Source organism: Lagenorhynchus albirostris, chromosome 1 (assembly GCF_949774975.1).
Source record: "Lagenorhynchus albirostris chromosome 1, mLagAlb1.1, whole genome shotgun sequence".
NCBI lineage: Eukaryota > Metazoa > Chordata > Mammalia > Artiodactyla > Delphinidae > Lagenorhynchus > Lagenorhynchus albirostris.
In genome coordinates, this window is record NC_083095.1 from 93,193,519 (window position 1) to 93,216,879 (window position 23,361).

At 46.2% G+C, this 23,361-nt stretch overlaps 1 protein-coding gene across 2 annotated transcripts; it reads right to left on the reverse strand.

The window, feature by feature from the left end:
* Window positions 1-295: 295 nt before the first annotated feature.
* Window positions 296-22,957, reverse strand: HDC (histidine decarboxylase). 2 transcript variants are annotated; one of them, XM_060169105.1, is made up of 12 exons: window positions 22,927-22,957; window positions 20,256-20,428; window positions 16,651-16,764; window positions 15,555-15,677; window positions 13,169-13,303; window positions 12,776-12,919; window positions 12,238-12,304; window positions 11,211-11,373; window positions 11,045-11,135; window positions 5,370-5,468; window positions 1,175-1,276; window positions 296-1,039 (listed from the first exon to the last, which is right to left on the reverse strand). In XM_060169105.1, exons 1-12 carry the CDS (start codon window positions 22,955-22,957, stop codon window positions 296-298), a joined length of 1,986 nt encoding a protein of 661 aa, XP_060025088.1. The 2 variants fall into 2 exon arrangements, with proteins under 2 accessions (XP_060025088.1, XP_060025099.1); XM_060169116.1 differs by lacking the exon at window positions 5,370-5,468.
* Window positions 22,958-23,361: the final 404 nt, after the last annotated feature.

Genomic DNA, 23,361 nt, shown 5'->3' on the forward strand with positions numbered 1-23,361 from the left:
TTCATGAAACTTGAAAGTTTCAGTGTCACAAGCTAAACCACAGAAGCTGCCTGTCAATACACCACCCTAGACCCTTTCTCTCTGACCAGCGTGCTGGAATCTTCTGGATCATGCTGGCTTAAACTATTTGTATCCTATCATAGGTCATGAACTTCTGTAAGAATCTGATAAGAAATCATTGGCTTTCTCCCAAGAAAAATGCACATAAACATAAGCACATAAATTCAGCATACAATTTTGAGGGCTTCAGAGACTCCCTGAAACACATTCACGGACCCTGGCTGAACCCCCTGGTCTAAACTGTTGCCTGCAGAGGGCAGCAGGGCAGCTGGAGCCCACATTGAGAACTGCATTCAGGAAAGTTGGGGACACTGTAGAACTTGATTAGTTTTCTGAAGGCACTTTTCTTTAGCATCATCATCTCTTCTGGAAACCTAGAAAAGATTCTGACCCGGCAGGAGCCGCCATTCTTCACAGAGCCATCTGTGGGCAGTGGCTTCTGATCGCCTACAGGCACGCTGTTGCAACTGAGGGAACGCACTGCCTTCTTATTCTGCACAGACAAATAATTGAACAGGAAGGAGGAGAGCTTGTGCTTGGTGAGGTCTGGGGCCTCTTCTGAAAAGCAGTCATCAAGTGGGTCCAGCAGGGTTTCAAGGTGGCGGCTGCCTTCCCCGCTCACGGGACTGGCTCCCACATGTGGAGGCTGCTTGATGATCTTCCTGGCCTGGTCTGGGTCATCTCCTGCCCTGCTGACAGATGGAAAGGACGGTTCCTTGGCCAAGGCTCTGGGGCCCCTGGTTTGGGGGATGAGGTTCCCCCCCTGAGGGCTAGGCTGGGAAGTACAATGCTGACTCAGGATGAGAGTGGCAGCATCATGAATGAGATTCCAGTCTCTCAGGATGTCATCCCTGGTGGTGAACTGGGATGTCACAGTGAAACGGATGATCAACTTGTCCTGGATAGTGGCTGGGATGAGAAAGAGACGGCCAGCTTTAGCTATTTCCTTTAACACACTTTCTGTGAGGCAATTAGGACCCTGTTTGAAGGATAAAGAGAAGTAAAGTCTGTATCACATTCCCTGTAAGCATCTCCAGAAGCCCAGTATTTACATTTCCAAGAGGCTGAAAATTACCAAATAACGTCCTTCACATGAGATGGAAGATGGCATTACCTTTAGACGAAACACCACCAGGCCAAGGTGCCTCTTGGCAGGAATTTCAAAGAAAGGTTCGTTTCTGACCAGAGATTCAAAATACTTAGCCATTTCAGTACCCTGGAATTGTGAACATCGAGAGAACTGAGATTAATAACAGGCAAGAGACGACCGTGCGTAAACTTCCACACTGTTAAACGGGTTTAAACCAGTCACATCTTTGAACCAAAGAGACCTAAGTGGCTTCTGCCTGATTTTCTTCTCCATTTGATTTTGCTCATATTCCAAACTATAAAACCTCCAATGGCTCCCTATTTCTTGTCACATTAGCTCCACTTTGAGAACTCATGTCTCAGGGGCCTCTTTCAATCCACTCCCAGAACCAGAAGGCTTGTGGGATCCTAGTTCCGCCACCAGGGATTGAACCCGGGCCCTCGGCAGTGAAAGCGCGGAGTCCTAACCACTGGACCACCAGGGAAGTCCCAGAAGACATGTGCTTTGCCATCAAGGATATGCCCTCATATCCCGGCTTCACATATCTTGGCTTACAGACAAGCCAAGAGGGCTAGCAGGGGCCACAACCCAGCCCAGGTTCTGCATTCCCAGCCAGGTGCCTCTTACGGGCTACAAATGCTCAGAGGAAGAGACTTTTGTTTCTCCTGTACATAAAGGCACCATGTGAGCTGTCAGCAGCCCTGCCCCCATATCCTAAGTTGACATCTTCCCCTTGCCTCTCAGACCTTTTCACCTCAAATGCCCCTCATCCCCTTTTTTCTGACATTCCACAAAGAACATATTTTTACATATCATACCCATGTACACCATGGAGAAGGCTTTAAACCTGTTTAATGGGTACAGAGTTTCTGCTGGGGATGATGGGAAAAGTTCTGGAAATAGACAGCAGTGACAGTTGCACACATTGTGAGTGTACTTAATGCCACTGAATTGTATGCTTAAAAATGGTTCAAGTTGTAAATGTTACGTTATCTATATTTTACCACAATAAAAATGTTTTAAAGCTTTGTACCATATTAATCTTTCACTGAAGTTATAATTTTTTAATTTCCTATTTTTTTTACTTAGTATTACTAACTAAACAAGGACAGGACTTGCCCTTTCTTTCATTTTTAAAAATTTCTCCAGGCATCCAGAAGGATCTCAAGAAAATATTTTCTAAGTAATGGCTATCACCTGGTTCTCATACTGGGTACTCTATTTCAAGAGAAGTCACAGGATTCAGCTAACAAGTTGCTACAAACCCGATCCAGAACCACTTTCTCTCTCCACTGCATGGTCTGTTTAAAATGGTCTCCAATCCCTACCCTAAGCATTTTTCATTGTCAAGTCATAAGGCTCTCTCTGGGAAAGCAGCCTGCTAAATGTTTTCTCACTGTTTTATACTTTTGCAGTTTACTTTCTAATTTTGTCATGATTCTTCCGTGTGCCTCCTTCCCTCCAGGCCCATTTCCATCCTGTCCTGCCAATTGTGAGATCTTTCTGTGTAAATGTTTCTCAAGTCTACATGAGTAAGACATCTCAGGTACAGATCCAGAATCAGGCTAGCCAAAGACCATGAAACTGATACTTCTGAGCAAGGAAAGAGAGCCAGAAGTCATCTTTGTTCAACCTCTTCATTTTCTAGAAAGAGACAAAGGAAAGTGGCGTCCCCAAGGTAGCAGCGGCAGAATGCAGGTCTCTGGTCGCCAAGCACACCCCCTACCATGCTCTGTTGTCTCCTGTAACACACGCTCTTGGCAACAAGAGAGAAGAGGGGCCAGAGGAGAGAGAAAAGAGCACAGGCAGCATCCCGCCACCAGAAACCACCTACCTTTATGGGAGATGAAAGCAGGGCTACAACCAGTGCCCTGTACCATCCTAGGGCAGAGGCGGGCAAACTGCAGCCCCCAGGCCAAATAGAGCCCCACCTCCTTCACACCCATTTTTGTAAATAAAGTCCTTTGGAACACAGCCACGCCTATGTGTTAATGTACTGTGTATGGCGGCTTTTGTGCTACAATGACAGACTTGAATACTCACAACAGAGACCATATGGCCCGCAAGGCCAAAAATATGTACTATCTGTCTTTAAAAAAATAATTTACAAACCCCTTTTATTGTAGGTGATAGGAGATGGTGGTGACGACAATGCTGAATTAGAAGAAGGAAAAATTGGAGAAGGAGGAGGAGAAAAGGAGAAGAAGGAGAAGAGGAAAGGGGAAGGGGGAGGAAGAGGAAGTGGGAATAGGAAATATTTGAGTACTTAGTGGAATATTAGGTCTTGCACTAAGTAAGGGCTTTATGTGTATTATTTATCATCACCATAAACCTTTGAGAGAGGTATTATCATTTTCTCATTTTATAAATTAGGAAGGCAAACACGGAAAGTTTAAATAATTTGTCCAAGGTCACCAAACAGTAAAGGGTAGAACTAAAAAATCAAACCCGTATCCCATTCTCTAAAGCACTAATCTATAACAGGGAGATACACAACTTGGTTTTATATGACTTTCAAGAGCTCACATAATAGAAAATAGCCCAGAACTGTAAAGAAAGGAGGCCCTCCTCTCTTAAGCAGGGCAATTACCATCTCTGAGCCTCACCCATAAAATGGGGTTCATCAGGGTGACTGCCCCAAGCATTGTTGTAAGAACCTATTGAAACCCTATACGTTATTTCTTTAAGACACTGTGCAAGTAAAAATAATTATGATCGCAGTCAAGCTGGAGAGATAAAATTAACTCACATCAAACAACTTCATTTTAGTTCCACCCTTTACTCTTGTGGGACATTGGTAGCTTTTAGAGCTCAGTTTTGTAGGTGTGCTTGAGTAGGTGGTCCTAGGAATGCCGAGCAAGCAGAGATGAGGGCAGATGGAATAGTCAGGGAAGCTCCTGGGAGAAGCGGAACTTAATCCACTAGCAACATTTGGAGAAGAGAGGGCAATGCAAGAGGGCAATGCACAGGTGAAGGTGCAGAGGCACACTGAGGATGGAGCTGGAACGGGTCAGTGAGAAGCCTGAGCTTAGAGGCTGATAACTGGGTCCTCGAAAGCCAGGCCCAGGAGTCTGGGCCTAGTGTAGGCGAAGGGGAGCCGATGGGAATTCAGGGCTTTGAGTTGGGAGAGGCAGCATGAGGGTAATTAGCCAGCACCTGCACGTTGAATATCCAGTCCTGAGTTGGAACCAGATGATAACCTGTAACCTCCAGCACCTCATCCCCCAGCTACCTACTTCCCGTCTTGAGTCTGAAGATAGAGAGAGAGCAAAAATGCCTAATGTCCCTGGGTGACAGCCACTCATTGATAAACATCCAGTTAACCAACACCTTGATGCTGATAACAAATGTAAAGTTACCAACAGTAAGCCAATCATACTGATTCAACCACTGCACTTGGCCTTGTGTTTGCTTAATGAGGACGGAATCCCCTAGAGGAAATGTGGCCAGGGAAAGACACGCAGAGGAACAAAGGACAACATCTTTGGAGTAACCCTCTTGTATTTATCAATAACTTTGTCTTTCTCATAGGCACTCATAAAAATGAGAGAAAATTGCTGCTGACCAAAATTCTTAGTTAAGTTCCACCCCTTCCATGAAGCCTATGACAGAGGGACTGTGCCTGTCTCATTCACCTCTGGGTCTCTTTCTTAGCACAATAATTGTGTTGTTGAATTGAGCTGAAATAAATTGTACCAAATATGCCTTCAGGAAATACCTCTTGACATCATGCAGGGATGTTTGTTCCAGACTTGCAGGTCTACATGTCCAAGCCAGGCGAGCCCTGTTTCTGGCATAACCATAATAGTGACTAAAATTTTCAGACAGCCATGACAATCAGAGTAATTTTTTAAAAGATAGGCTCCTACCCTGGCCACAAGCTGCCCTTTGATTTACTTTCTATTTCCTTCTCTGCAAACTAGGCTCTCGGGCCATCCCTCCCCAGTGCTCGATGACAGCAGAAGGGATGGTGAGACAGTCAGGTGGGGGACAGACACCAGACAGCCCTCAGTGTCATGTTCTGCTCAGTGATCCTCTAGCTAGCAAACAGACGGCTGCCCTGAATCATCAAGTCCCAGGAGCTCACAAACAGGCCCAGGTACCTGAGCCGTACATCACACATCCCCCCGGGAAAGGTCTGCAGAGCAGAAACCAGCCTTCCTCCCCACTAGGCCACAAAGCGAGCCTGGGCTCCTCCCAAGGCCTGCCCACTACATACATGTCTGATGTGCGCTTGAAGATTCTTCACCCCGAAGGACCGGATCACAAACCAGAGTTTAATAGAGCGAAACCGCCTGCTCAGGGGGATCTGCCAGTGCTAGAACAAAGGAGCACAGTGCCATGGTTAGAGACAGGGACCCCTGCTCCTCCCACACACACTCCTGAGCTTTATCATCTGTTGTCTGCACAACCCTCCAGGGATGCACAGTGTCACCATGATGCCCGGGGCTGTTGCTAAGGAGAAGCCAAGGCAAGATATACAAAGGCTACCTCGTCATGTGACCAAACCCTTGTCCAAGAGCAGCACAGGTAGAAACCAAGTCCATGACCCTGGACCAAGGAGAAGACACTTTGCTTTAAATGCTGCTTTAAAATTTTCATCCCATAGAATGTTCTGCCTATGTTTTCCTCTAAGAGTTTGATAGTGTCTGGCCTTACATTTAGGTCTTTAATCCATTTTGAGTTTATTTTTGTGTATGACATAAATCACAGCAAGATCCTTTTTGACCCACCTCCTAGAGAAATGGAAATAAAAACAAAAATAAACAAATGGGACCTAATGAAACTTCAAAGCTTTTGCACAGCAAAGGGAACCATAAACAAGACCAAAAGACAGCCCTCAGAATGGGAGAAAATATTTGCAAATGAAGCAACTGACAAAGGATTAATCTCCAAAATTTACAAGCAGCTCATGCAGCTCAATAACAGAAAAACAAACAACCCAGTCCAAAAATGGGCAGAAGACCTAAATAGACATTTCTCCAAAGAAGATATACAGATTGCCAACAAACACATGAAAGAATGCTCAACATCATTAATCATTAGAGAAATGCAAATCAAAACTACAATGAGATATTATCTCACACTGGTCAGAATGGCCATCATCAAAAAATCTAGAAACAATAAATGCTGGAGAGGGTGTAGAGAAAAGGGAACACTCTTGCACTGTTGGTGGGAATGTAAATTGATACAGCCACTATGGAGAACAGTATGGAGGTTCCTTAAAAAACTAAAAATAGAACTACCATACGACCCAGCAATCCCATTACTGGGCATATACCCTGAGAAAACCATAATTCAAAAAGAGTCATTGCAGCTGTATTTACAATAGCCAGGAGATGGAAGCAACCTAAGTGTCCATCATCAGATGAATGGATAAAGAAGATATGGATAAAGAAGATGTGGCACATATATACAGTGGCACATATATTACTCAGCCATAAAAAGAAACGAAATTGAGCTATTTGTAATGAGGTGGATAGACCTAGAGTCTGTCATACAGAGTGAAGTAAGTCAGAAAGAGAAAGACAAATACCGTATGCTAACACATATATATGGAATTTAAGAAAAAAAATGTCATGAAGAACCTTGGGGTGAGACAGGAATAAAGACACAGACCTACTAGAGAACGGACTTGAGGACATGGGGAGTGGGAAGGGTGAGCTGTGACAAAGCGAGAGAGAGACATGGACATATATACACTACCAAACGTAAGGTATATAGCTAGTGGGAACCAGCCGCATAGCACAGGGAGATCAGCTCGGTGCTTTGTGACCACCTGGAGGGGTGGGATAGGGAGGGTGGGAGGGAGGGAGACGGAAGAGGGAAGAGATATGGGAACATATGTATATGTATAACTGATTCACTTTGTTATAAAGCAGAAACCAACACACCATTGTAAAGCAATTATACTCCAATAAAGATGTAAAAAAAAAAATTTCATTCCAGGCTGAAATTCAAGATAGGGGCAATACGTTTTTTCTCTAAAAGAACCTAATCTACCTTGAATAGCAGAAAATAGAGTTTGATTTCTCTTCCCCACAAAAATGTAAAGTATAGGGTTCAGGAGCTCAGATGCTGGAGCCTCACAGACCTGGGTTTCTCCTCCATCTCTACCTCTTACTTGAGCATTGCCGCCTCACTGGCTCCTCGTGAGACAAAGAATGGACAGCACCTCCAGGGATGTGGTGTGAGGAGAACCAGGGTGAAGAGCTTCACAGGAAGTTGTCAATAAGTCCTGGCTATTTAGATGATAAAAATGTGAGCCACAAATCACAATGGTGTTTCTGCCTAGAACCAAGATGATTATTATTTAATTTCACTGTCCTGACCTTATTTTTCCTGTGACAGTTCTATGCCCTCAGGAGGACACCAGCCCTCAGACTGCAAATAAACATCTATATCTCGGCCTTTGTTAGACTAAAACTGACTCTCTATTCCTGATGACCAAATTCAACAGAGCTTAAAGTTCAAGGTTTCGGGCACCAAAGGTCTGAAAATTTTCAAACCAATTCCAAATCGATTTCTCTAATCTGTAAACAAAGCAAAGAGTTTAGCACACATTTGCAATTATTCTGATGAGTAGTGTGATTTCTAATGACCTCTTCCTCAAATGTCAGAAAGCATCACCACAATTTCTGTTGACAAAAAATAAATATTTTTCCCATCGAATATTTATCTGTTCCTCCACAGGATTGCCTAATCCTCAAAACTGTGCACACCTTCATCCTTTGTCCCAGTTTCCTGACCCAGGCACAGTTTGGACATGACCCCTTGTCCAACATCAACATTGTTGATGGACAATGTTTCTCTATATCAAGCACTAAGCCTTGGATTTCCAAGCAAAAAACTCCAGGGCTGAGGACCAGCATGGGGACTTTCTTTTCCCTGTAACAGGGAGAGCGTCAACTCCACCCTTTGTTAGATGGACACTCCAGATGGAGACTAATGAATGGATAATAGTGGCCTCTGAAAACATTGTTTTCCAGATGGTTATGGCCAATTGACTACAATAATTCACAAGCCAATTAAATGAGAGGCAGAGATGATTTTAATTTTGATTTCTTTACAGTCTGACCATATCCCCAGCTGTTCCTCTTGTCAGTATTCCAAAACCAATCCATGCTGACCCAGCAGGGTGGTTCTAGCAGATATTTTTCTGCTGGAACAGGAAATTTGGACATGGCTCTTCATTAACTCAAGCCATTCCCAAGTCTCCTCTGCATCCTTTCAAGGTTTTGCCGGTCTCACAGCCAAGAACAAGACAATTCCCCCTCCACTAGTTGGGGGGAGGTGAGGGAGCTTCCCGATGTCAGGAGAATCTGGCCCTGATTTTAGGTGGTTCCAGGGCCCAAGGGATGAAGTCCCTAAGTCTTCTCTCCCAGGATGCTGCTCTATTTCTGGCTCATCTCAAAATGACTGGGCTTTTTTTTTCTTTTAATTTTTTTTTTTTTTTTTTTTTTGTGGTATGCGGGCCTCTCACTGTTGTGGCCTCTCCCATTGCGGAGCACAGGCTCCGGATGCGCAGGCTCAGCGGCCATGGCTCATGGGCCCAGCCGCTCCGCGGCATGTGGGATCTTCCCGAACTGGGGCATGAACCCGTGTCCCCTGCAACGGCAGGCGGACTCTCAACCACTGCACCACCAGGGAAGCCCTGGCTGGGCTTTTATTTAAAGCTTCAGCCACCTGGGTGAAAAAGAGCTTGGAGCAAGGGGCAAAGTAGCAGTGAAGACCCCCAGGATCATAACAGACAGCAGCTTCAGTTTCTAGGAGTTTCTTTGAGACTTAAAAATTAAATCCATAGGATTAGAGGTGAGGGAAGGAAAAGATAAAGTAGCACATTCTGGACCAGTGCTAAGAAAAGTATAATTTAATATTTTTATAAGTGATCTGGAAGAGAGAGCACTGTAAAATCTCCAAACTGATGCGAATGAACCACAAAAAGATCCTGAGATACTGTTGCGGACAAAAAACAAAAACACAAAAAAGTAACATAAAATCCAAAATGGGCCAAGGGAAGAAAATGCTCTTAAGTTACGATGATCCAAGTTCACTTATAGAAAAATGGGCATTGGGCTCCCCTGGTGGTGCAGTGGTTAAGAATCTACCTGCCAATGCAGGGGACACGGGTTCAAGCCCTGCTCCGGGAAGATCCCACATGCCGCAGAGCAACTAAGCCCATGCACCACAACTACTGAGCCTGTGCTCTAGAGCTGGCGAGCCACAACTACTGAAGTCCGCGTGCCTAGAGCCTGTGCTCCGTAACAAGAGAAGCCACCGCAACGAGAAGCCCACACACTGCAACAGAGTAGCCCCTGCTCGATGCAACTAGAGAAAGCGCGTGCACAGCAACAAAGACTCAATGCTGCCAAAAATAAATTAATTAATTTTTAAAAAAGAAAAGAAAAATGGACATTGTTTCACACTCAGGGGAGAAACCTAGAATTACCCCTAAAGATATCTGGCCCTTGGGCTGCTGTGAAAATTTCTTTAATTCAAAAAGTGCTGAAAACCCATCAGACAGGGCAGTGGAGATGAAAGAACCATTATTCTTCTATTTTTATCAAACTTTGGAGGGTCCTCCCCAACCACTACAAGCTTACTGCCTGAAATTCCAATAAAAAAGCTTTAAAAACAAAAATCTAAAGAAAGTGTGAACTGGTCCGAGGGAGAATGACCAATATAATCAAGAGATGATGCAGTGATTATTTTAGGACTAAAAAAGGGCAAGAAACTTTAGCCCAAGGAGAGAAGACAGAACCATCTCTTCACAAAGAATGACTCCCAGATGGCAGACATGGCTCTCTGTGCTTCACTGTATTAATTCATTTATTCCTCACAGCAAGCCTAACTAAGAAGCTAGTACTGTTACTATCACCCTCATTTTAGAGATGAGAAAACCTAAATAGCTTAAGCCATTTGCCCAAGACCACACAAGTTAATAAATGGAGGAGCCAGAATTCAAACACAGTTCATCTGTGTTTTTAACCTCTTCGCTGTGTAACAAATCTCTGCAGCTTAAAAGTAGAGCTTTTAGAAATATCACACCTACCATTTATTAAGCATGTACCACATTCCCAGTAAGAAGTGATCTACATGTATGTTCCCATTGCAGCCTCACAATACCCTGTGAAATCAGTGCCACCATGCCCATTTTGCAGATGAGAAAGTCAAGGCTGAGAGAGGTCCACTATGACTCCCAAAAGCCCACTGCTGGTATGGAATTCCAAATCAAGCTCGTCTCACTCTGCCTAGCCTTGACCATGTTATACGTAACTTATTAGTTTACATCCCTGTCTCCCCTACAATTAAAGGAAGGGCTCATCTTCAAACGGAGGAGTAAACCTGAGTAAACCTGAAGAAGTTGTTTCCCCAAGAGATAGTACAGATTGAGAATGTGGGTAGGGTCTAGAGGTTGAGGTGCAGCTAGTGGGCAAGGCAGGAATGCTTGGAGGCATCTAGAACCTTGGGAAGGATAACTATTGCCCCATCCCCACCGTGGAGCCTCCCACAGTGCCTCGATGGGGACAAAAGGATGAAAACAGTTTAAGGAAGGAGCCTCTTTTCCTATCCGTGGAAATTCTCCACCCTGCCCTGCTGTTAGGGAGTGAGCAGAGAAGATTATCCAGGACAGAGGCAGAAGGGAATTGGGAGAATTTTTAAATGCCACAAATACTCAGGAAACTCGCATCCTACCTCAAAGGTTGGTTTCATTCTCTAGGGTTTTTAAAGTTTTCTGGGTTTCATTCTATATGCTTAGGCACAGCTTGAAACCAAAGGTACACAGTGGCAATATTATGGGATGGGCTCATCGGGTGAGGGAAGGAGACCCTCATCAGACTCAGGCCGTTTCCGTCTCAGAGGCTGCCGTGCTGCCCGTTCCTGGCCACTCACCATGAAGTCGGTGGCCGCACCCGAGTCAGCGTGCCTGAGGTAGACGGGGTTCACGCTGAAGGTCTGCTGCAGCTTGTACTTGTCCTTGACCCTGTGGGTTGCCAAATGGGCATTAGTAGCTGAGGATGGCTTCCCCACAGGCTGGGAGCTTGGCTGCCACACTCACCAGAACCCAGTACAGTCAAAGTGCACCATCATCCACTTGGAAGGATTAAAGGTGAAGGAATCGGCGTACTCGATGCCCTTCAGAAACCCCCGGAACTCAGGGCACAGGAAGGCAGTGCCTGCATAGGCAGCATCGATGTGGAGCCACAGTCCCTCGTTGGCACCTGAGGAGGCAAACATCACTTACTGGGGGTGGCACTGGGGGTGGGAGTGGGTTGCCACCAGCCAGCTAAAAGGCATCTCTTCTCTGGCCCATCCAGCTGGGGGGCTGCAAGGGAAGGGCTGGGAAAGGATGCCCATGGCTGAATGAGACACGGAGGCATGTGGACATGGGAGGAGGGTATCAGTGCAAGGAGTGGGGCTGAGTGAGGCACGGCCACCCCTGCAGGGAGAGCCTACAGAGCCTCACCCTGGCCTTTTCTCTCACCGACCAGAGGGTCGACACCCTCTTGGCCTCCACCCAGAGCTTTCTGGAACAGAAACCAACTTACCACTGGCCCAGAGAGCAATGTTAATACATCTAATACAAGTGTTAGAGAGGGGGTGTCTCTCTTTCCTAGTGGGTTTCTCGCTTGAGGATTTTGAACAATCACATTTGGGTTTCTTTTCTGCCTTTATCTCCCCCTCACCCCGTGGCTTCCCCTACCCTACCTTTTCATTTTCATTTTCTCAGCCTAGACTAGAAAATATTCCACTATGACTCACTCACCATGTGTTTCAGATATGTCCTGCTTTAAGCAGATTTCAACATACAAGTGAGAGAGTGAGAGACCTGAGATCCTCCCACTGTTGCCTCTGAGGACAGGATGCAAGGGGGTCAGCTCTAACCCTTGGTCCCACCACTGGGAAAAGCAGTGTCCTGGCTACCTGGAAGAAGATACTCATGACCTCTGGTGGCTCTTCCTACGCTCTGTGCATTGACCACGGAGGGACCAGAGAATTGCACTGAGCTGCTTCCAGGTTCTTGCTCTAGGGAACATTTTAAAACTCATTACTTGTCTTCCTAGCCAGACAGGGCAGACACTTACAGATGGGGCCCAGCTCTGACAGGCGGTCAAATGCACAGACCCCAGTGGTCCCCAGTGTGGCACAGACCTGGAGGAAAACAGAGGAAGTTAACATGGGAAGGTTGGCCCGTGTGACACATTTGGCCTGAAAAAAAAGATTTCTTCACAGATATTATCAACCCCACCCATTCCACTAGAACAGGGTGTGTTTCACACTGTATTTTACCATGACCCACAGTAAGAAATACATTTTGTATAGCAACCTAGGACATACACACATGTGTATTTGAAATAAAAGTTTTACCAAACAATGCATATTCTCAACACAGGAACGTACTCTCATATTTTCCGTCCTATTCCTTTTTTCTTCTTCTTCTTTTAATGTTGGTTCTGACCCACAAAATTTATTTCCTAGCACACTAACTCATAATTTGTAAGACACTGTATTTGAGGACCTTTCTGCTCTTGTTTGCAGCACGTTACTTACCTGAATTCTGACAAAACTCCTTCCTCACCTCCCAGCTCTATCATTCTAAGCTCAGAACATGGTCTGACTTACAAAGACAGGCACCAAGCCCTGCGCTCTGTCTTCCTCGATGGCTTTCTGAAGAACTTCCCCTCGGAGTGAGAAGTTGTCATCCACAGGCAGAAATTTCATCTTGACCAGAGAAATCAAACCAGCCTTTTCCACCGAGGAGTGGGCCTAGAATGACAATGGAAAGCTGTTAGCAGAGTCATCCTGGAATGAGCACTCCCAGAAACTGCTGAAACCAGACGAAGGGAAGCAAACACAGCATTTGACGTTTGTCTTCCTCCAGGGTTACTTGGACAACCTCTGAGGCCTGGGCTGCCCTGAACCCAGCGGGCTCATGTCTACAGGGAAATCACTCAAGGATTAAGACTCCAGAAGCCAAGCCCTACCTGAAGGTTTGGCTTATGTTGGGCAACTCACCTGGTCGGAGGCATAGGCAACAAGCCGGGCGTTCAGGGAAGACTCATCTGCCCCGGGCTCAGACGCTTTTATTTCTAGGATTTTGTTCTTCCTTGCTGCCAGCAAGGCGATCAAGGTGGACTCACTGACTGTGCTCTGCAATGGAAGAAGGTTCCCAGTGGCAGCCTCTCCATGTAATCCCTTGGCAACTGCCCCAGGTTTTGTAGGGGTGTGTGTGTGTGTGTGTTTAATAGCTATTCCTGAGGAAGTACACAGCTCCTGCCTAAGGAGTTGCCCTTCCCCCCAGCTCACATGCCTATTGTACATTCTACATTCACAACTTCCTATGCATTCCTGGGACACCTCCCTCTCCTATAATTTTCAGGGAAGTAATGAAAGCAAATTTTCAACATCTTTATTAGGCCACAAAGACCAAAAAGAGAACGTTCAGAGAATGCTAGATACAAGTCTGCTTGTAGATATGTTCGCTCCCCATGTTAAAAAAAAAAAAAAAGAACTTTCAATGTATTAGGTGTGGAAATGGAGTTTGTTTCCACAGAGATATCCCAGAGAGAGAGGGTCCTGGCCTACTTGAGAGATAACTTTGGCCTCAGTTTTGCTGCCGATGGCTCTTGTGACCTTGAGCTAATATTGCCCCTCCAGAAGGCTCGTTTCCATTTATAAAATAGAGAGCATCCCTTTAGCTGCCTACCAGAGTGGGAGTATTGATTAACCAAAAAAGGGTTGGGTAGGATTTTGCTCTGGCCATGACTGTGGGAATCCTGGGGGCCACCTCAGCAACTTCACAGAAATCTTGATGGTTTCTCATCATTCATTTGCTCAGTCTTTGGTGTCTTTGCTTCTTGAAATCCTTAGGTGACCTACAGCTGATTGCTCCCTGCTGAAAAGCCTAGAGACCATGTCACAGGAAATGCTATAGACCAGATCCCACAAGATATTCAGTGGCTGAAAATTACTCCACAATAAGGAAGCCAGCAGAATAGTAATAATAATATAATAAGACCACCTTCCATCTGTACAGCTATTCACAGTTCACAAAACACTTTCTGCTATCGCATTTGCTCCTTATCAAACCTGCGACACTTGTGATTCCTGTCTACCTATGAGAATAGTGATGCTCAGAGAGGTTACAGAACTAAACCAAGTTCATGTGGCTGATGGATACAGGAGAAAGCATGGTTTGGATTTAGACAGGGTCAGGTTTGAATCCTCATTCTTCCACTTACCAGCTGTGTGACCTGGAGCAAGTTTTTAACCTCTCTGAGCTTCAGTGCTCTTATTTCAAAAATTGGGGATGACACTATTTACCTACAGGGTTCTTGAGATAATTAAATGAAAAGCAAGATCATGCCCAGCAGGCATTTAGCATGTTTTTCCAGATATAATATTTGAAGCTATAACTATCTGCTAACAACCCAGAAGGTCCACAACATGCCGTAATTTGTCTTTCTTGTGAGGGTCAGATTTTAATCTTGGTAAAAGACTGGAGTGACAGAGGGAGTCACTTAGCTAGCAAATGGGCCCAGCAAACTTTCCAGTTCTCATCTCAGGGCAGCATGGCTATTTTTATTTAATAGAAGAAATCTTTGAATCCTCACATCCACCTTTTGAAGGAATTATTATTATTTCTCTATCTTATATATCATAAAATCAAGAAAATTACACATTACAGAATAATTCAAGAATCTGGGGGTTCTCAAAGGTCTCAGAACCAAACCCTCATGAATGGCAAGGGTTTATAGATGCAAAAGTACCTAACAGTGTGCACGGTCTACAGGAAGCACCCCTCAAGCTCCACTATGCTGCACTACTCTTGATAACAAAAGAAATATTTGAACAACTGTCATTTGACAGATACTCAAAAGACAGGATTATAAGATACATCAATCTATATTGTTAATTTCTCTCACTGCCAAAAATCTCCTGGACCTAAGAGGGAGGGAAAGAAGTCTCTACTTGCCTTCTCTTTTCCACTTACCATAAGGTGTAAAATGGGACAAGAGAGGGGAGATGTCAGATTATAAACTAAGAAACTTGAATCAAGTAATACTAGAAATGTGATAATGTGTTGACTTTTTAATTTTTTTCAAAGAAAAACTAAAAGAAGAGTGGAGACAGTCATGGCCATGGTATAAAGGCAATGGAAGTCAAGATGGTAGTGGCAACAAAGGTGGGAGTGGGGACTGTGGTGGAGCTGGTGGCGTCGGTGATGGTGGTGTCAGTCATGAGAGTTATGATGGTAATGGTGATGGTGCTGGCAGGGACAGTGGTGGTGTGAGTGACATGGGGGAAACTCCATGGAAAACATGAGAATCACCCGGGCAAGTTTGGCTTATCTTTCCCTACTTAGTCCCTATGCTAGGAGGAGCTTTGCCAATGGACGTACCTGCAAGACGCCTCCCCCCTGGCTGCCAGGGTGGTGGTGCAGGAAGTGCTCTGGAAGTCCCAGCATTTTTGCCAGCCAGTCCATGACATTCATCTCCAGTTCCGTGCACACAGGGCTGGAAGCCTGAAAGAGGGAAAGCAATGTCATCTGGAGTGCCCCAGGGCACCAAGATGTCCCCACCAGCCCCAGAAACACATCCGTCTCTGCCTTGACCCTCCCCAGGCCTGTCTTGATCCTGAAGAAGGCGTCACTTTTAGATCCTGTGGCGCCTTCATCCTCTGCCAAACCAGAAAGGGGAAAGAATGTGGGGCTTTGGTTCATGCCATCCTCAATGAGGTGGATTCTCCTGTGACTCCAAGGCCCGATGGAAAAACAGTCCTAGAAATGACTGCTTCCATTTGGCCCCCAAAGTCCCTAAAATACCCAGCTGAAAAGCATTCTAAAGGCCAGGGGGAAGTTTTAAGACTAAGAAAGAAAGCACTTCCTCCCGGAAAAGATAGCAAGTCTCCCAGCTTCCAACCCACTCCACCCACCCACCCCTACACACACACACACACACACATACACACACACACATACGCACACACATACACACACACATCCTGTAACAGTTCAGGCTTAAAATAGAGAGCTGTTCTAGGAGGCTTGTGGCACAATTTAAAGCTGATTGGTGCTGAAGGGGTTATTAGGGGAAGCCTTAGGGCATATCCCTAACCCCTCAAAGACAAGAGCAAGGGGAAGGTTGTACCCACAGGCACCAAAGTGTTTAGAGAGTGTAACAAATTGTGGCAATAACCAGATCTTGGTCCAAATCTCATCTCTGTCTCATGAACTATGTGGTCTTGGAGAGATAAATTACTTAAGCCTTCATTTCTTAATTCGCTCCTACAAAATGGGGCCACTACTCATAATTTCACAGGGTTGAAGAATAAGATGAGATCATTTTTATAAAGCTTAAGCTCACGTAATGTAGCCATTGTTAATATTTAACTTGAAACCCTGTTCAGAGATCCAGACAAAATATGTCTGCCCCAGGATTTCACTTCCTGCCATGTCCCCTTTTCCACTGGTTATAGCTGCAGCCATGGTTACTCACCCAGGTAAATCCCAAGCAGTTGATGGCATCAGCCAGCATGTCTCCCAGCAGTGATGGCCAAGAGGTGAGAGCTGGGTAGTAGGCGTGCATATGGGGGCTTTGCCAGTGTACCACCTGGAAGCAGAGCATGTACACGGGTGGCACCAGGGGCAGCTACCGGAGGCTTTCCTCTTCAAGAGACCCTCCCTGGCAAGGGGCAGCACCCACTCTAGAGACTGGCTGACACTTTTAAGACAACCAACAAGTGGCACAAATCCCTAAAAGTAAGGCATAGTCACAGTGTTCTTGCCACCCACGTTTCTCACATTCTGAGCTAGTTCATCAGTGGAGCTTTGCACACACGCAGAGACCAGAAGGGAATATGCAAGATGAAAATTGCTATGGGAATTAGAGTTGTGGATTCTGGGTAGTGTTTGCATTAGTCTCCAAAGCTTACCCGCCGCACTGCTCCTACCCAGTAATAAGAGGAAGGGGAGACTGTGAGCTCTGGAAGAGCAGGTTGCTTGTCTCATCCAGTCTCTTGCAAAAAGTATCCAGAGTTCTTTGGGCATGCACTCTTGCAGAGGGACAGTGTGCCTGGGTTCAAAGCTGCCCTTAGCTTCCCAGTGGGGATGGGGAGAGGAGACTAGAAGACAGAAGTACCAGCCCAAGGGCATGGGAAACTGCCTCCAGGTTAACCCTTGAGCCCACAGTTAGATTAACCGGATGAAAGGAGGGGCCCGTGGACAGGAAGGGCCTCCTACGACTGCTCTCAGAAACATTTTCGGTGGCTCATTGGCCTCACTGATTATCTAATCTGGCTTCATCTCACTGTTCTACAATCATACCCTGTTCGTATCTGCGTTCATGTTTTGAGCAAAGCTGTGTCCCTTGACAGGAAGGCACTTCTCATACAGATGGGACCTTCCAAAATCTGCTAACTCTTAGAAAGCCACTAAATATTCATTTCCTCCATGAACCCTTCCCCAGGTCCCCATCTGCCTTTGATCCCTTCCCCCGAGCCCAGGGAATGTTCTCATTCGAGATGTTTCACGCTACTGAGAACTCATGAGATAACATTTTAGTGTATTATTGAGTTATTTCGTGTACACAAATCCCTTTAACCCTTTAAGAGCAAGGACGGTGTCCTGGACAGTGTGTATGGTAGAAGGAGCATAAGATTTAAGCCCAAGGACACAGGTTCCAGTCCTACCCCTGCCGTAACCAGCTGTGTGACCCCGTAGACTTATTGTGAAGCTAATGAACTTAAGCGTCAAGGTCCCATGTTTGCATGGGTCTCTTTCAAGATCCATTCTTAATTTTTTTTAAGGGGGCGGGTCCCAAATTTTTCATCCAATCCCCACCTCATAAACCAGGATCCTCCCCTGTACCTCTTTCAACCTCAGTTTCTCATCATAAAATAAATCCTGTCTCCTGGGGTTGTTGTGTGGATCAGCCTGGGAGGAAATTTGTAAAATGTAAAGCACTAATGTTAACGGTAAGCTAATCACATGGTGATGGACATATCACATATCCTGACTTGACTCTTAGATAATCAGACCTCGTCCTCCAACCTTCACCAGGCAGACGGCGTCATAGGTAATGACAATATCTTCCACTTTCTATGCTTTATCTTGTTTAATTCTCACAGCACTCCTATTAGGTAGGTTCTAACGTTATCCCTGTTTTACAGATAACAGTTGGGGTTGGTGGAGAGAGACAGCATCCCCATGATCACATATACCTCATAGGGACAGATGTCAGAAACCCAGGGCTGCCTGACTCTGCAGCCCAGCACCTAAGCAGGGTGGCACCCTGCCTTCTCCCCTTGCTCTACTCTCCCTCCCTCATTAAGAGTAGGTGGGGTTTCTCTAACCAGGGTTGGAATTAAAGCAAAAAGACAGTTTTTCTTCTTCTTGTGTCTAGGAGGTGGCATGGAGGGGAAAATTAATCCAGTTTTAAAGGAGACGCTGACCCTAATGAGAAAGCAAAGGGCCAACGGCTTTCAGGCCAACCCTCAGGGCTGGTACAGCCTGAGAGATGAGATGAAAGATTGGGTCTTCATTACTGATGTGATTAGTGACAGTATTTTGGAAACCCCAGAGAAGGACTTCCACCTCCTGGTCCTATCAAGAGGCAATTGTCTGTTCTAATAAGATACATAAGATAAGATAAGCCAGAGGAATGCTTATCAAAACAGACAGACCTCCTGGTCCAGAAATGAGCCTCTTTAACTGCACCCCCAGCAACTGCTGGAATTTCTTTCAGTCAAATGAATCAGCTCATTTCCATCTCTTCTGACAGCTGCTTTCAGTCTCACTACCAAATTACGGTTGGCCCCTCCACAGATTACATTTTACAGAATGAAATCCATGAGATAATCTTATTGCGGAGGTAGCCTCCCTGGTAGAGTTTTACTGATACCGAAATTTTCAAAATATGCTTACAAAATAGGCTGAATGGTCAGAGAGATGAATATTTGGCTTTGTACAAACTTGCCATCACTTTCTGTCTGTGTTTGAAAGAAAACAGAAATATCCCCCCCACCCCCGCCTCCAGGTGTATTTCTGTCACATCTAAGTCCAAAGCTCTTTGGGGATGATGGGAGCAAATATCAAGTCATCCTGGGGAAGAGCTGCTGGACACACGTGGTTCATGACACCAGTGCCCCAAGCAGGGAGACCTGTGACTCTGGGAAGACAACTAACTTCTCTGAGCCTCAGTTTCTTCATAAAACATGGATCGTAAGGTCATTTGGGGATAAAACAAGCCAGTCCACCATGTGGCTAGTACAGTGCCTGGCACGTGGCGTGGAGCACAATAAAAGGCAGCCCTTCCGTGAGAGGAGGATGGTGCACTTTCAGCAGGAGCGCCTGGCCCAGCTCCTGGTGGTCGGGGACATTGTCACAGCACACAGCAGCTTCAGCACAAGCCCCAGGCTTCAGCCAGCCTCTGTCTGTTCCCTGGCCCCACTAGCACTGTCACCAGGCTATGCCCCTTGTCACTGAGAGTATAGATGCTTCAGGGAAAGCTCCTTCCTACTCCTGAAAAGCAGTTCAATCAGGAGACCTCCCTTGGTTAGGAAGGATGGGGTTCCCACTTCATGGAGGAGAAAGGAGGGGGCTGACCAGGACTCGCTCAGCTTCCTGGCCCACCCAACCTGACAACCGGGGTACCCTCGGAGAGGTGTGCTTTGGCTTCCCTCCTTCCCTTTGGCACGTCTCAGGATTCTGTAGGAGAGTTCCCTGGCTCTGCCAACGGGGGCTTCAGGGACCATCTCCCACCTCCTCTCTCCATCTTGCTTCCCACATTCGTCCTTCCTCCTCGGGCCCAATCTTCACTACTCACCTCACCCCATCTGACTTCCACCCTTCTGTCAGACAGGCCCTGGGATGCAGTCCTTACTCCGTCTTGCTCTCTACCCAACTCTACAGGTCAGCCCTGGCACCAGAAACCTAACTTCAGTCAAAGTCCTGGCCCTCCATATGCCCAGAAGACAGTCTGGGATGTCGGTGGCCAAGGGGCTGAGGGCTTATCTTAGGGTTACCCAAGGCTTTCCAGGCCCATAGACCCCCCCCCACCTACACCCCGACATCCAGAATCACCCTGTGGTGACTGCGTCTCACCCCGGGCATGATGATTCGCTCAATGTCCCCAAAGATGCTGTCCCAGCTGTCGGGCTCCTCAGGCGCACTCTCGGGCAGCTGGGCCCGCAGGTAGCCAGGCCTCACATCCGGAGTCACCCGCCGCTCCTGCACGCTGCTCAGGTACTGGCAGATGTAATCCACCATCTCCTTTCCTACAAGGGAGGCAGAGAAGCCAGGCTTATGTCCCCTGACTGGGCCTGGCCAATGTGTGCCCGTCGCCCTAGCATCGGGATCAGGAGACTGGGTGAAGAAGGAGAAGGATTCATGGGCTGAATGGTGGAGGGTCTGACCCCCAGCAGAGAGCTTGTCTTCAATTAAAAAATTTAAAAGTGTACAAAGGAGTGAATGAGTGATGGAGGGAGTGTGTGACTCTATATAAATGAATAAGAGGGAAAATCTCCAAGGCATCAAGCTCTAACAACAAAGTAAAGGATTTCTTTTTCCTCCCCTTCCCTTTGCCATATGAATCTTGATCAGCTCTCCCACCTTTCTTTTCTTCTCAAAAAACAGAGGGTCTATGCATTCATCACCTTACAGATTCAGTAGAAGCGCTGCGGCTCTTTCTATCCAGAAATTGCACACACGCACACACACCCCCTATACTCCTTGTTGGCACAGATGGCAAGCTCCCACACTAGGTTCTGATAAAAGGTAAAAAATGTATTTGTTCACCATTCCCATTGGACCAGTAATTCCCCACATTTTTGGACCCATGAACTTCTTTGAGAATCTGATTAAAACGGTAGACTTGTATACACACAATTTTGTGTGTAATTTCTGAGGTTCATGGACTCCCCAAAGCACAACCACAGGCCCAGACTAAGAACCCTGCACTAGCCTGAAATCTTGGGGAAATGCAGGGCCATGTCTTAACCAATTTATCTCCCTCGCTCTGCCTCCACCAATACCTCAGTACCTAGAACAGTTTTCAGATGCTCAACAAATTTTATCAAATGAATGAATAAAAGAATAAGGAAGAAAAACAGCCAAGTCGAATACTTGAAGCCACTGCAAATTGTCTATTCTTTCTTCCCTTTCATTTCTCCAGGAAAGGGTCTCTGTCTTCAGAGCCTCTGTCTCTTCATCTCTGTCTCTTTTTCTCTCTCTCTCATTGCTTCTCTTCCTCTCTGTGTCTGTGTCTGTGTGTTCATCTCCCCCTCTGTGTCTCTCTCAATATCTATCATTCCTCCTTAGTACTCACTAGCCTCCTTTTCCCCCTGCAAAAGAGCGAGAGAGACAAGGAAAGGGAAGCCAATGTCTTCCCAACTGCATCAGCTCATGCAAAATTCTTATAAGCAGGACCAGTCCCAGACAAAACTGTGAAAACTTCCAGCACCCTTCTCTCTTCCTTGTGCTCTCCTCCAACCCTCCAATGGCCCGATGCCTTTCATAACTGCAGCAGCATCCCTCCAGAGCTCTGAGAGCCCTGGATCTAGCCCTCCACTTACCCAGGGACCACATGGAATGTTTTTGTGTTCCACTCACAGGATAAACATCCACAGCCGATAAAACCAGCTCTCGGCTGAGTGCCTTTGGAAAGCACTGGAATAAGCTAATGTCCACTGAAGTGTAAAGACTGATAGTCATTCAGCCTGGATGGGAGGGGAGTTTGGGGGAGAATGGATACATGTATATGTATGGCTGAGTCACTTTGCTGCGCACCTGAAACTATCATAACATTGTTAGCCGGCTATACTCCAATATAAAATAAAAAGGTTTTTTTTTTAAAAAAAAGACTGATAGCCACTTAGTGAGTTATGTCTGGGTAGATGAAAGAGAGGAAAAGTTGGATTTTAACATGGGACCACGCCTTACAGCAAAGAAATTTTAGGCAAAATAACCTACTAGAGGGGATGAGGATATAAAACTTTATGGAGAGAGAAATTATAAGCAACTACTTACTTTCCCTCTTAGGACAGCCGTCCCTGAAGACAAGATAACCATTTGGTTTTGCTCATCACACAAGGCTTGAGACAGAGTAGGTGCTCTTTAAATATTTATGGAATGAATGACTAAATGAAAGAACTCTACAGACAGATTCACACATAGAGAAATGAAGAGGAAGGAAGATGAGATTTTGCATGACTGCAGAAGACTTAGGGAAATCCTTTTCTACTTCAGAACATGAATAATCCCCCTGCACCCATTTAGTATTTCAGAAACCCAAATCCCCTATTCCGTGGGAAAGAAGAAAGGAAAAGGCTGGCACAGGAGTGTGGACGCATACGAGAGTTGGTGTATGAGGGGGAGGATGAAAGAGAGGTTGAGAAAAGTTTTAAACTCTGATCCCACATTCCCTTCTCAGGAAAAATTTTGTGGAAGCCAACTCTCAGAAGGCAATTCTAACACTCCAGTCAAAAGATACCCCAAAGGGCTTCCCCGGTGGCGCAGTGGTTGAGAGTCCGCCTGCCGATGCAGGGGACACGGGTTTGTGCCCCGGTCCGGGAGGATCCCACATGCCACGGAGCGGCTAGGCCCGTGAGCCATGGCCGCTGAGCCTGCGCGTCCGGAGCCTGTGCTCCGCAACGGGAGAAACCACAACAGTGAGAGGCCCGGGTACCGCAAAAAAAAAAAAAAAAACCCCAAAATCTAAGCAGCAGTTCCTACAAGAGTGGCAGCAGGGAAGAGGGCCAGGGATGCCCGTGCTCACCTCTCCTTCTGTACTCCTCAGGCTCCAACATCTCCCTGGGGCTTAGCTCCTTCTCACCGACAACACGGAGGAGGTGGAGGGTGTGCTCCTGGGCAGCCCATGTGCGCCCTTTATTTAAAGGGTTCTCCTCTCTTCCACCTTAGCTCCGCCCTTCAGTGGCCCTTCCTCTAGGTTTAATTAATTCCACCCCTCCTCCCCCCAGTCCTTGCTGGGAACAGTGACCACAACTTTAGCTGGTCCAGAGATCTAGGATAAAAGGCACCTCTAAATTAAACAGTGCACTTAGCAGGCAGCCTCCAGGTGGATATGGTAAAGAGCTCTCATTTCTTTCTGGTCCCAGATTCATACAAGAGGTCCCAAGCCTCACACAAAGCTCCCAGCTCAGTAGCCCAGAACAAAGGCAAGGGTGTGCAGAATAAGTAGCAAAGATTATTA